Source organism: Eretmochelys imbricata, chromosome 1, assembly GCF_965152235.1.
Source record: "Eretmochelys imbricata isolate rEreImb1 chromosome 1, rEreImb1.hap1, whole genome shotgun sequence".
NCBI classification, from domain to species: domain Eukaryota; kingdom Metazoa; phylum Chordata; order Testudines; family Cheloniidae; genus Eretmochelys; species Eretmochelys imbricata.
The window spans coordinates 293,549,331-293,562,859 of record NC_135572.1 but is presented as its reverse complement, the minus strand read 5'-3'; the positions used below and the strand labels follow the sequence as shown (position 1 = coordinate 293,562,859).

General features: G+C 40.9%; 1 protein-coding gene across 2 annotated transcripts in view; it reads right to left on the bottom strand.

Annotated features, from left to right (window-relative positions):
- Positions 1 to 13,529, bottom strand: part of PTPRR (protein tyrosine phosphatase receptor type R) — a 194,225-nt gene that overhangs the window by 22,752 nt on the left and 157,944 nt on the right. For both annotated transcript variants that reach the window (XM_077807741.1, XM_077807742.1), the window contains 2 exons: positions 8,334 to 8,520; positions 2,905 to 2,989 (listed from right to left, as the gene is read on the bottom strand). In XM_077807741.1, the coding sequence (XP_077663867.1) occupies positions 2,905 to 2,989; positions 8,334 to 8,520 (272 nt within the window). The remainder of the gene's footprint in view (positions 1 to 2,904; positions 2,990 to 8,333; positions 8,521 to 13,529) is intronic.

Below are 13,529 nucleotides of genomic sequence, written 5' to 3'. Positions count from 1 at the left end.
GATTACTACACTGAGCAAAGTGTGTGACCACACATGACTGCAAGGACATTATTGCTAGAGCTGGCTGGAAAATAGAATATCAGTTTCATGGGAAATGTCAACATTTTGAATTTTGTTTTCGTTTTGAATCGTAACAAAAAGCTGGTATTTAGAAATTTCCCATCGGACAGAAATTCTTGTGGATTCTGATTCAGAACCATTGAAACATTTCATTTCAAACTGTTACGTATAATTAAAAAGTATAATAAAATTAATGTAGTATAATAAAGAAGTCAAAATGAAATGAAATAAAATAAAAGCAAAAAATTCTAACATCACAGAAATGAAATGAGAAAGTTAAAACAAGCCATTTTTCCTTTCTTCCAGCAAAAATTTCAGTGAAAATGATATGTTCCCACAAAATTATTCTATGTCAACGGAACTGTATTTTTGATGGAAAACTGTTCCATCAGAAAATGTTAACTAACTCAATTTACAATGAAGTAGTTCTTACTGTTATGGGAAATGCATCACTTAGACCAATGAAAACACAGAAGCAATACAAGAAATTAACAACAATAATGTTAACAGCAACTCTGAGATAGTAGTATAAGGGTAATTATCTGGCTAAAAGAGATGGATTCCAACAATGCTACAAACCAGTAGGAAAGAAAAGGAGCAAGAGAAAGAGAACCATTATAAATGAATGTCTACTCGAGAAGATTTGAGGGCACATTGGTTCATTTAGTCTGAATCACTCAACGTTAAACAGTAAAGGATTTGCAATAAGGTTCTCTGACTCATTCAGGGTACAGTCTTGCAGTTGCAGAACTTGACTAGACATAACTCAGTGGGCATTCTAAAGTCATAGAATTTAAGGCCAGAAGGACCATTAGATCATCTAGTCTGGTCTCCTGTATATCACAAGCCACCAACACCACCCAGCACTCACACACTTACCCTACAGCTGAAATGAGACCAAAGTATTACAGCCCACAGGAGACTAGATTATTATGTGTCATGGGCAGAAAATAGGCGGGACCAAAGTGCAACAGTGCCCGAGGTCCCCTCAAGGCCACAGTTCTGATGGTCCCTCACTGTAGATAGAATACAGATAAGTTATTTAAATTAGGGCTGTCAAGCAATTAAAAAGATTAATCGTGATTAATCATGCAATTAATTGTGCTGTTACACAATAATAGAATACCATTTATTTAAATATTTTTGGCTGTTTTCTACATTTTCAAATATATTGATTTCAATTACAACACTGAATACAAAGTGTACAGTGCTCACTTTATATGTATTTTTCATTACAAATATTTGCACTGTAAAAACAAAAGAAATAGTATTTTCAATTCTGCCATTGCAAGTACTGTAGTGCAATCTCTTTATCATGAAAGTTGAACTTACAAATGTAGAATTATGTACAAAAATAACTGCATTCAAAAACAAAACAATGTAAAACTGTAGCGCCTACAAGTCCACTCAGTCCTACTTTTCGTTCAGCCAATTGCACAGACAAACAAGTTTGTTTACATTTGCAGGAGACAATGCTGCCTGCTTCTTGTTTACAATGTCACCTGGGGAACAAGTGTTGGCATGGCACTACTGTAGCTGGCGTCACAAGATATTTACATGCCAGATGTGCTAAAGATTCAAATGTCCCTTTATGCTTCAACCACTATGCATCCATGCTGATGACGGGTCCTGCTCGATAACAATCCAAAGCAGTGTAGACCAATGCATGTTCATTTTCATCATCTGAGTCAGATGCCACCACCAGACAGCTGATTTTCTTTTTTGGTGGTTCGGGTTCTGTAGTTTCCACATCAGAGTGTTGCACCTTTAAGATTTCTGAAAGCATGCTTCACACCTTGTCCCTCTCAGATTTTGGAAGGCACTTCAAATTCTTAAACCTTGGGTCGAGTGCTGTATCTATATTTAGAAATTTCACATTGGTCTCTTCTTTGCATTTTGTCAAATCTGCAGTGAAAGTGTTCTTAAAATGAACAACATGTGTTGGGTCATCGTCCAAGACTGCTATAACATGAAATCTATGGCAGCAGGTAAAACAGAGCAGGAGACATACAGTTCTCCCCCAAGGAGTTCAGTCACAAATTTAATTCACAAATTATTTTTTTAATGAGCATCATCAGCATGGAAGCATGTCCTCTGGAATGGTGGCCAAAGCATGAAGGGGCATATGAATGTTTAGCATATGTGGCACGTAAATACTTTGCAATGCCAGCTACAAAAGTGCCATTGGAAGATCTGTTTTCACTTTTAGGTGACATTGTAAATAAGAAGCGGGCAGCATTATCTCCCATAAATGTAAACAAACTTGTTTGTCTTAGTGATTGGCTGAACAAGAAGTAGGACTGCATGGATTTCTAGGCTCTAAAGTTTTACAGTGTTTTGTTTTTGAGTGCAGTTAAGTAACAAAAAAAATCTACATTTGTAAGATGCACTTTCATGATAAAGAGAATGCACTACAGTATTTGCATGAGGTGAATTGAAATATACTATTTCGTTTATTGTTTTCATACTGCAAACATTTGTAATAAAAATAATAATATAAAGTGAGCACCGTACACTTTGTATTCTGTGTTGTAATTAAAATCAATATATTTGAAAATGTAGAAAAACATCCAAAAATGTTTAATACAGTTCAATTGGTATTCTATTGTTTAACAATGCAATTAAAGCTGTGATTAATTGTGATTTTTTTAAAAATCGTGATTAATATTTTTGAGTTAATCACATGAGTTAAATGTGATGAATCAACCCTAATTCAAATATGTACAAAATGTCCACCATAAAAAAAAAAAAGACCAGCAGGCTTCCTACAAATCTATAAGCAGAGTTATATTAATAAAATGGGACTAAATTTCATACTAAAAAGCATTGTTTAAATACACTTACTTGGCAAAATTGTTTTATAACGGTTTTTAGTTCCATGACTTGGGATGGCAATTTCTTTGGGATCCACAAAATTCATTGGTATTTCCTATAGAAATAAATTAGATCAGATTGGTGTTTCTAAAGAAGTCATGCAGGAAATTATACTGGAAGGCCATCTGATGCTTCACAACTATCTGTTGACATCAAAGTATTAACAAAAAAACTGGTTCCCATCTCCAGCCTGTCAACACCCTTCCTTTAATAAACACAAGAGCTGCACATTGAAGTGTTGACTTCCGAGGAACAGTTCTGATGAATTATTAAAAGCAAAGGTTTTTATGAGGTTATAAAATAGGTTAAAGTACACAACAGTTTAAGAAGAAGGGGGTTGAAAATTTGCTAGGGTGGAAAAAAGCAAGGATTTACAAACTGTAGCTAATAACTACGCTGTGTGAGAATGCCCTCAAGATTCTTACACAGTAATGCTTAAGTTTCAGAGTAACAGCCGTGTTAGTCTGTATTCGCAAAAAGAAAAGGAGTACTTGCTGGAGGAGGTATTTTTTCATGCTTTGTGTGTATATAAAAAGATCTTCTACACTTTCCACAGTATGCATCCGATGAAGTGAGCTGTAGCTCACGAAAGCTTATGCTCAAATAAATTGGTTAGTCTCTAAGGTGCCACAAGTACTCCTTTAGTAATGCTTAACATTCACATAAAACTTTTGATGTGTAGATTGCAAATCCCTTTACAAGGGTGGCTTATCCCCATTTTACAGACAGGGCAGCTAAGGCATAGATTTAAGTGACTTACCCAGTGACACGCAGTGAATTAGGGGACTGTCAATTCACGCAGTGAATTAGGGGACTGCCAAATCTCCTGCCTCCAAATCTGGTGCCCTAACCAGTGAACCATGAAGCCTCCTTTAGAAAATTCAAATGATTTCAATGTGAAACCATTAGCATTATTAGAGGGTCTCACACTTCCTTGCTTATCTAGGCCAAGCTGTACAACCAAAGAAAGAGAGCAGAATATTAATCTGCTGCCTGTGAGTTGTATAGGCAGCAGCAGAGGGCAGCAGAGAGATCCCTCAGCCTGCTGTGCCAAACAGGCACACCGTAGGACTGATTTACTTCATGCTTCCAGTGCTGCAAATCAGGCTTTTCTGATTTTCACAACCATCAGTAGGGCTCAGCCCACTGATGCCCAGAACAGCCTCTGAAATTCTGGACTCTGTGCCCCATGCCACAACCCTTCAGGACAAAGCTTATGTGAGTGCTAAGAAGGTGGCAGAATTGTCTCTTGCAAGAAGGGTAGTGGGAGGGGTAGGAACCCAGTCTCTGTCCCTGAACTGAAGTGCCCTGCCCCTCCTAGAGCACTGCTTATCTGAGGCTCTCAAAGTGCTTCCCACGCCTGAGGGAATTCACTCTCCCTCCCCATTGGGCCAACAGGAGCAAAGGAAAATCAGATTCATTACAGTCAGTTCTTGCTGCTGTGATTCCCTCCTGCTCCTCACTCTGTTCCTGACCTCCCACCAGCCACGCTTGCAACCTTCATGTTAACGTTTACTCCCCCAGACACAAACTGCCACTGAATCCTTTCTGATCTCCATCCTTGCCTCTTCCCCACCTCCACCACTACAACTTGCTCCCTGCCCTGGTAATCTCTCTCCTTGGCTCCTGCAGCCTCCTCCTCACTGATATTGCTGCCTCTCCCCTTGTTCCCCCTCAGCCCAGACAAAGTGCAACTGCTAAAATCACATCCCTCCCCTGCTGCTCTGCTCATGTCACTCACTTCAAGTCCCTGCACCATCCTCCCTGTGCCTCCTGCATCAAGGGCAGACTTCTCTTCACTTGCAAGTCCTACCCAACTTCACTCCCACCTCCTTCTTCTTTTGCTCCCCCATGCTCAGCCCCAGCCTCCTCCTCACCAACCCTTTACGCTGCCTTCCATGCCCCTTCTCCTTCTGCATGGAACAGTCTCCCATGCCCCGTATGTCACATGACCTCCTGCTCCTTCTTCACATCTCTCCCCAGAGCTCACTCCTCCTTACTGTGACCTTGTGAGATCCCTGCATACAGTCCCTGGTGTACTCTGGAACTGAACTGTTCCAACGGGGTCTGGACTGGATTGTGAGCTCCTTGGGGCAGGGACTGTTTTCTTTTATGTCAGCTATAGCTTCCCTGGTGCAGTTCTGCACTGTTGGTACAAACATCTCTGGCACTTTGAAACTGAAAAAACACTTTATTGCTTAAGCAGGTAAAGTTGTACGGTCAACAAGAGAGAGCAGTGTATTTAGATGCTGCCTGTGATATGTGTAGTCAGGAGAGGCCGCAGAGAGATTCCTCAGCCTACAGCCCCAAATAGGCTTTATGGACCTGAGTAGTGGAAATCGAATCAAGGTTTTCCAGTTTTCAACAAAACCAACAGGATTCTGCCCATTGAGGCCTAGAACATCCCCTGAAATTTTGGAATTGGTCAGATGCAGCATTCAGAAGTTATCACATTATAGACAGACACAGAAATGCCATCAAGTTGAACATAGAGCTTTGCTTTTCTGGTCCAGTTAATCACTTGAGACCTATAAGCACTTACTATTGGTTGTGGGGTTTACTCAGTGGGACTACTTCCCAGGGGTAAGTGTTTGTATGGAGGGCCAAGACCATAAACAGCTCTCTAAATTTATATGGTGCTCTACAAACATAGATATGGCACTTAATCTTTGTGCTTATCTATAAAAGGCAAGAGAAAACAAAGGACTAAGAGTGTAAGTAAGAGATTATATTACGATAACATACCTGCTAACCCGTGCAACCCAAAATGCTTCAGATTTCAAATGAGCATTAAGAAAAGGAGTACTTGTGGCACCTTAGAGACTAACCAATTTATTTGAGCATAAGCTTTCGTGAGCTACAGCTCACTTCATCGGATGCATACTGTGGAAACTGCAGAAGACATTATATACACAGAGACCATGAAACAATACCTCCTCCCACCCCACTCTCCTGCTGGTAATGGCTTATCTAAAGTGATCACTCTCCTTACAATGTGTATGATAATCAAGTTGGGCCATTTCCAGCACAAATCCAGGTTTTCCCATCCTCCGCCCCCCCCCCCCCCACACAAACTCACTCTCCTGCTGGTAATAGCCCATCCAAAGTGACCACTCTCTTTACAATGTGTATGATAATCAAGGTGGGCCATTTCCAGCTCAAATCCAGGTTTTCTCATCCTCCCCCCCTCCAAAAACCACACACACAAACTCACTCTCAGGCTGGTAATAGCTTATCCAAAGTGACCACTCTCCCTACAATGACAGGTTTCAGAGTAACAGCCCTGTTAGTCTGTATTCGTAAAAAGAAAAGGAGTACTTGTGGCCCCTTAGAGACTAACCAATTTATTTGAGCATAAGCTTTCGTGAGCTACAGCTCACTTCATCTGATGCATACAGCACAAATCCAGCACAAATCCAGGTTTTCTCACCCTCCACCCGCCCCCCAAACTCACTCTCCTGCTGGTAATAGCCCATCCAAAGTGACCACTCGCTTTACAATGTGCATTATAATCAAGGTGGGCCATTTCCAGCACAAATCCAGGTTTTCTCACCCTCCCACCCCCATACACACACAAACTCACTCTCCTGCTGGTAATAGCTCATCCACAGTGACCACTCTCCCTACAATGTGCATGATAATCAAAGTGGGCCATTTCCAGCACAAATCTAGGTTTTCTCACCCCCCCCCCCACGCACAAACTCACTCTCCTGCTGGTAATAGCACATTGTAGGGAGAGTGGTCACTTTGGATAAGCTATTACCAGCAGGAGAGTGAGTTTGTGTGTGTGGTTTTTTGGGGGGGGGGTGAGAAAACCTGGATTTGTGCTGGAAATGGCCCAACTTGATTATCATACACATTGTAAGGAGAGTGATCACTTTAGATAAGCTATTACCAGCAGGAGAGTGGGGTGGGAGGAGGTATTGTTTCATGGTCTCTGTGTATATAATGTCTTCTGCAGTTTCCACAGTATGCATCCGATGAAGTGAGCTGTAGCTCACGAAAGCTTATGCTCAAATAAATTGGTTAGTCTCTAAGGTGCCACAAGTACTCCTTTTCTTTTTGCGAATACAGACTAACACGGCTGTTACTCTAAAATGAGCATTAATTTGCACACATTTGCATACATTTGCATACTGTTGTGTTTGTTGCATTTGCTACCAGAAAATAAATGAATGAAAAATTCTTCAGCAGCTCTTGTTTTTATTGAATTCTCTATGGCACATTTCACTCATTCACATTTACTCTTCTCTTACCCATATTCAAATTCATTAAGTCTGCACACTTCATACAATGTCACCTGCACTCCACCTGTGCTCATCCACATGTTCAGTCACATGCATCTACCCTGACCTCATCCACATGCATCCATACTCTGCACCCACACCATCCCCTACCACAAGCATACTTCACACATACAATTTATTCACTCTGCATTCATTCATTTCCTCCCCCTGGCACAACAGCAGTGAAAGCAGGTGCAGAACAGGAATTCTTCCACCCACGTAGGTAAAAGCAGCTCAAACGTAGGACCGGTCTTATACAGTGTTTTCCTGGGCTGAGTCTCTGCCCATATTTGAGGCTTCTTTGCTACAACAAAACTCTCTCCATCTGGCATGGGATTGTCCTTGACCGTGTGTGATGGGGTGCACTCCCCACATCAGCTCTGCAATAGCTGAATTAAGCCAGGTAGGCTCAACCAGCCAATTAAGCTGCAAACAGGGAGATTTAGGCTGTGTGATGTGAGTTAATTAGGAGGAAGCTCACCTGTGAGGGAACAGGCAGGGCTTCTATAAAGCCAGGCGGCTGGCGACAGTGCAGGGAGAAAGACTGCAGTCCCTCTCTCTGAGGGATGGGAGAAGAAACATGGTAGGAAGGAGTCTGGGGTGAGAACATTAAGGTTCGTGTAAATGCAGACCTTGACTGTTCACTTCAGGGCCCTTGACTGGAACCCAGAGTAGAGGGTGGGCCTGGGTTCCCCTACCAACCATGGCAGATATTTAAAATTCTTTCAATTTAAACAATTTGGCACACTGACTTGCCTCATAAACAGTGTCTCTTTAAAGATGAAATATAAAGATTTTACTTATCTGAGATAATTTATAATGAAAACTATTTTGCGTCCAAGATAACATCATCTGTTTTATTGACTTATGTATGCAGAATTCAAAAGAGAGAAAAGCCCAACAAACCACATGCCCTAGCATGTTTAATACAAATGATATGGTTCATATTCGTTTGTTATACCTCAAACATACTCAAGAGAGTGGTATACATCTTCTCATTCCCATTTGCCCTGATAGTGTACACATTTCTTGCATTTATTAGACTAGCACTATTAAAATTGCCTTGCAAGGTTTGTTTTGTTTTGCTTTTTTCCCAATAAAAAATGGGCTCACCATGAACTCTGTTTGAAGCAAATGAGAGCATGCGACTGTATCTCGCAGCTGCTGTCTTGTCAGGACCCGACTAGCTGACTGTAGATATTCCATTGCTACTTTTTCTCGTGGGGTAGGCACTGCGACAAAAGGTTCGACATTTCCCAAACTGCTCATGTCCAAAGTCAGGGAGACATTGGATCCTCGCCTATAGTGAAAAATAACAATACATTTATATTAGCTCCCTATCTAATAGTTATAAAATTGTATAATAATGCTATGCTCCTGAATTACCTATGCACTTTAAACTTCCATTGTAGCCATTGGGAGTTTTAGGTATGCACAGAATTCAAAACTGGCTTCAGTGGGAGTTTTGGGTGGGCCAAGAAGCCATAGCATGGCAGATAATTCTGGCCCTGATCTTTCAATCACTCATACATGTGAGTGATCCCACTGAATGGAACTACTCACTACTTGTAAATCATACACGTAAATATTTACAGGATCAGGGCCTCCGTTTGTGGTACATTTGACTGGAAGGATACAAAAAGAGAACAGCATTAAGTAAACATTTCTACATGGTGGGCATATCAAACTGCAAAAGCCAGATTCTTAATAGTAAATGAATCATTTAGGCACTGAGGTAGAGAAGTAGGTTTGAGGGGAAAGAGAAATGTTAGAATATTCCTTATAAGAGGTGGGGGAGAGCCAGAAGCTAAATCTTATTTACTAAAGTTCACAGATTTTGAAAAATAATATGACTCTTCTATGCCCTGTCATGACTCGAGCTAGGCCCAAAACAAAAGCTTGGGTTTGAAGACATATGAAATTTGAGAACTTTCTGAATTCCGAAGTTCTGAAGTTTGTGGCTTAGGCCCAACTCTAATCACAATTTGTGAAAATAAGGAAAAACCATGTGACAATTTAGCAAAAACAGATAATTTTTAACCTATTCTGAAGAAACTAACTGTTTTCAATGTTACAGTCTATATCTGTAGACGAGAAGATTACTGTGTAAGAAATTGAATATTAGGGACTTATCTGCTATTGATATCAATGTAAAATTCCTCTGGCATATTCTCTTTTGACATATTAATATTGTAATATGCTGACTTGACTTGCATAGTCAGCTGAACGTGCAAGATTTTATGCAGTAAAGATAAACTGTGCATTTAAGGCCTGTTCAAAGTCTATTGAAGTCAAAGGAAATCTTTCCAGTGTGTTCAATGGGCTTTTGATCAGGCCTATAATAAAAAGTGGGGTTAAACAGAATACTCTATTTAACAAAAATATTATCTATAAAAGGTCTCAAATTAGAATGCAATGTTAATAATGTAGATTACTCAGAAACTCCTCACAACGTAGAGATATCATTCAAAGCAAAAAGCAATAAGAAAATTCCCCATCTGGCCACTTATTCAATATATCAAAAATGTGAATTTAGTGCTTGTGAAATGATACCTCTAGAGAATAAAATAAATCAGGTACAGTGTGGGCAGTGGTGGTGAAAACTACAAAACCTCACTTTGCCTATTGACAATGTGTCTCAACTCTGATATGAAGGGGATGTTTAATCTCAATTCCCATTCAATTGATGGCTTCTCTTCTAAACTTACCAACAAGGATGCCAGTTAGTACCAGTTGTGATGATGTTTTGGTATAATGTAGAAACTTGCCCACTTAGAACTGGTCTGAAACCATCAACTCACTGGACTGGCCTCGACGTCAAAGGTTAACTAGCTACATTTGAGCTGATGACCTAAAGATGAAATCCTCTGAATCCATCCTCTCAACACTTTTTCACCAAATAAAGTATTTAGGGATTCTTTGAATGCTGTCATGTAACCTTTAGTGTTTTTAACAAATCAGTATGACATTAAGTAAGTTTGACAGCAAGCTCTAAAAAGGCAGGGACCTCTGAAAGAAAAGTGTGTGTGTGAAACCACCTAAATTATTCTAAATTATATTCTAGAATACAAACTATTCCGTATGATCCATTAAATCCTCATGAATCTGAAATGCTAAAAACAACCAGTCAGTGATATCAGTAAGAGTGGATGTTCCAGATAAGGAAAAAAGTAATGGTTACGTAAATGATGTAAAAGTAACCCCATTTACAGCTCATGGAAATCAAATAAAGAGTAGACGGCCTGTAACTTTAACAATCTCCTCCGATGTGAAAGATGTCTTTAATATATAGCACAGAGGAAGTGGGAGATTATAATATTCGCAGCAGACAAAAAGACAATGTAAGTGTAGTAGATGTGCAGATAATAGGAATACAGTTCCAAATCAGAGGAGGCACAAAGCATAATAAATGAGGTAAAACAGAGGCAAAGAAATGATCAGCAGACTTAGAGAGGATTGTGTACAGACACCAAAAATGTCTCACTTGAAGGACATCAAACTAGTCAATGTTCTGTTTTCCGCTTCAAAGGAAAGCTTAATTCCATGACAGATTTGATCTTGAAAAATATGAAGAAAGCAGTGTCACACTTCGGGCAACTGCCCCTGTATTCCTGCTCTATGGTCCAGCAAGGGCACCCTAGGCTCCAGGCTGCTCAGCCATTACCTTTCTTGGGTGGAGACACCCAAATAGCTGAGCTATTTCCAGGCTAAACAGCTTCCTGCCTACACTGTGAATTCCCCAACTAAGTCAGACTGCCTAAGCAGACCTGCTTTTCTTTTCTCCTCAGAGATGGTAAACAGTATAATTGCCAGAGTTATAAGTTACCACCAGCTCATTCTAAGCAATCACATTTATTCTTAAGGCAAAAGTATTATAGAGAAAACATAAAACAACGAAAGAACCTACACACATGCTAATAAGCTTACCAGAAGTCACCCCATGACTCCAACAAGGGCTCTGGCTGCTGAACAGTCCTTTAAACCCCTCCCAGGGGTTTTCCTGGGGTTACCAGTTCATCACTCCTTTTACTCAGAACAAGAATACAGACAGGTTCAAGTCCTTCCAACCCTTCTCAGGAAGGGCCCCCCATGGACAGAAGGTCTTGTCCATTTGCTGGATCAGAAAGAAGGCCCATAGTCAGCTTTAAATCAAGCTATTTAACCAAAGGTCCTCGCTTTGTCTGCTGGTCTGGGGAGAATCCAATTTGAACCAGTATATGCGAGCCTCTATACAGGTGACAGTGGTTTTTCTTCGGGGTGTTACAACCTGAGTGAATCTGCCTAATCACACCCCACTGTTGTTAGTTCTTGGAGATGCAGAGAAAACGCATGCCTGCCAACTATCTAGAGAATAGTGTTACCAGGGGCTCTGCCTGCTTTTTATGTCTTGAATTTATGTCTAAATTCCATAAAGCACTGTTCAGTGTTCAGTTATAAAAAGATAGAGAGAGACAATATAATATTCAGGTTTATTCCTTCCTCCACATATACTGTCCTCTCTCATCACACACTTCCTGAACGTAGAGTTCTATAAGTTCCTACACATTGCCCTATATATAAGCGTACTATTACACCCCATATCAGGAAGCTCTTGTAAAGCCACTCTGTCATAACAGTGAACAACTCCACTCACTTCCCTTTCTATAATCTCTAGTGGCAGTTCTTTCCACCCACTGGCCTCACCCCTCTCTCCATTGATCAATAGCTCCACCCACTCCCCTTTCCCTCTAGGATTATAAATAGTTTTATACATTTCTTATCAGTTCTTAATAGGCATGTTTCCTTTGCCTGCTGGTACTTCCACTGGGATGGTGACTCCACATTGCTCACAGTGTGGGACTGTATCAATAAGGCCTCTTAATAAGCAATGTATTACTACAGATTTATTTCCATAAGCCACATACTACTGTACAAATACGTAAGTAAGCAGTATGAGTGATGGCAGTTGCTACAAATTTTGGGGCAGTGGATTCCTCTTTAACTAGAAGATTTGCAGTTGCTTTTATTAATGCTTATCTTTTTTTTTACCATCTATCTATTATTGTTAGGTTAACCCTAATTCTCTCAGATGGCAGTACTTTTCTTGGTAAAAGATGTTGCTGTCCTGTTTCCTGGACTCATCTCCCTGGAATAAGGTCTATCAGTGGTGATCACTTTTTTTTTTTTTTTTTGAGCTAACCAGTCTTTCCATATCCACTAAACACTCCACTCAGTGCATTTTGTCCACTCAGGCAAAACTCTGCTTTGATGCACTATCTCCCCTCTCTTATGTACTTGCCAATGGATCCTTTCAATAATGCTAATCATTTATTTATTTATTTTAGTATACTATTTATCCCCTGTTGTTTTACATGAATAGAAATGACCCAGCTGTCATTTAAAAAAGTTTCTCATTTATCAAAGAAAGAAAACTTTTGCTGGACTCAATGATGCTCAAGAGAAGACTTCCTGTACACAAGTGTATTTCAATTACACGGATGGGTGGCTTATAGCAAGAATTTGGTATCCAGGCCCCACAGATGGTGCAGTGAGTCAGAGACAGTAGCAGGTGACAGAGGCAAAACAGAGCTCAGCTGATTGTAGCCATCTGGCTGCCTTTTGGGATGGGCTAGGCCAGGGGTTCGCAACCCTTTTTCTTTCTGAGGCCCCCCCAACATGCTATAAAAATAGGATGACCAGATGTCCTGATTTTATAGGGACAGTCCCGATATTTGGGGCTCTTATGTAGGCACCTATTACCCCCCACCTCCTGTCCGGATTTTTCACACTTGCTATCTGGTCACCCTATATAAAAACTCCACTGCCCACCTGTGCCACAATAACTGGTTTTCTGCATATAAAAGCCAAGGCCAGCATTAAGGGGTACCAAACAGGGCAATTGCCTGGGGCTCCATGCCACAGGGGCCCCCATTAACTACATTGCTCAGGCTTCAGCTTCAGCCCCGGGTGGTGGGGCTCAGGGACCTGGGCTTCAGTACCATGGGATGGGGCTTTGGCTTTATGCCCTGGGCCCCAGCAAATCTAATGCTGGCCCGGCTTGGAGGCCCCCCTGAAACCTGCTTGAGGCCCCGTAGGGGGCCCCAGACCCCTGGTTGAGAAGTACTGGGCTAGGCTGCTTCAATCGGGAGGATGATAAGGCCCTCAGGAGTGGGAGGAAGATAAGAGTCTATCTGACATTTCCAGGACTCAGAAGAAAAGGATGGAGCTTGATATGACAGTGAAGTTGAATGGATGGCACACAACATGTGCTTGTACCAGCCATTGCCAAGAAATCCATTGCCAAACTTTTGCAGAACCTAATATTGTTGG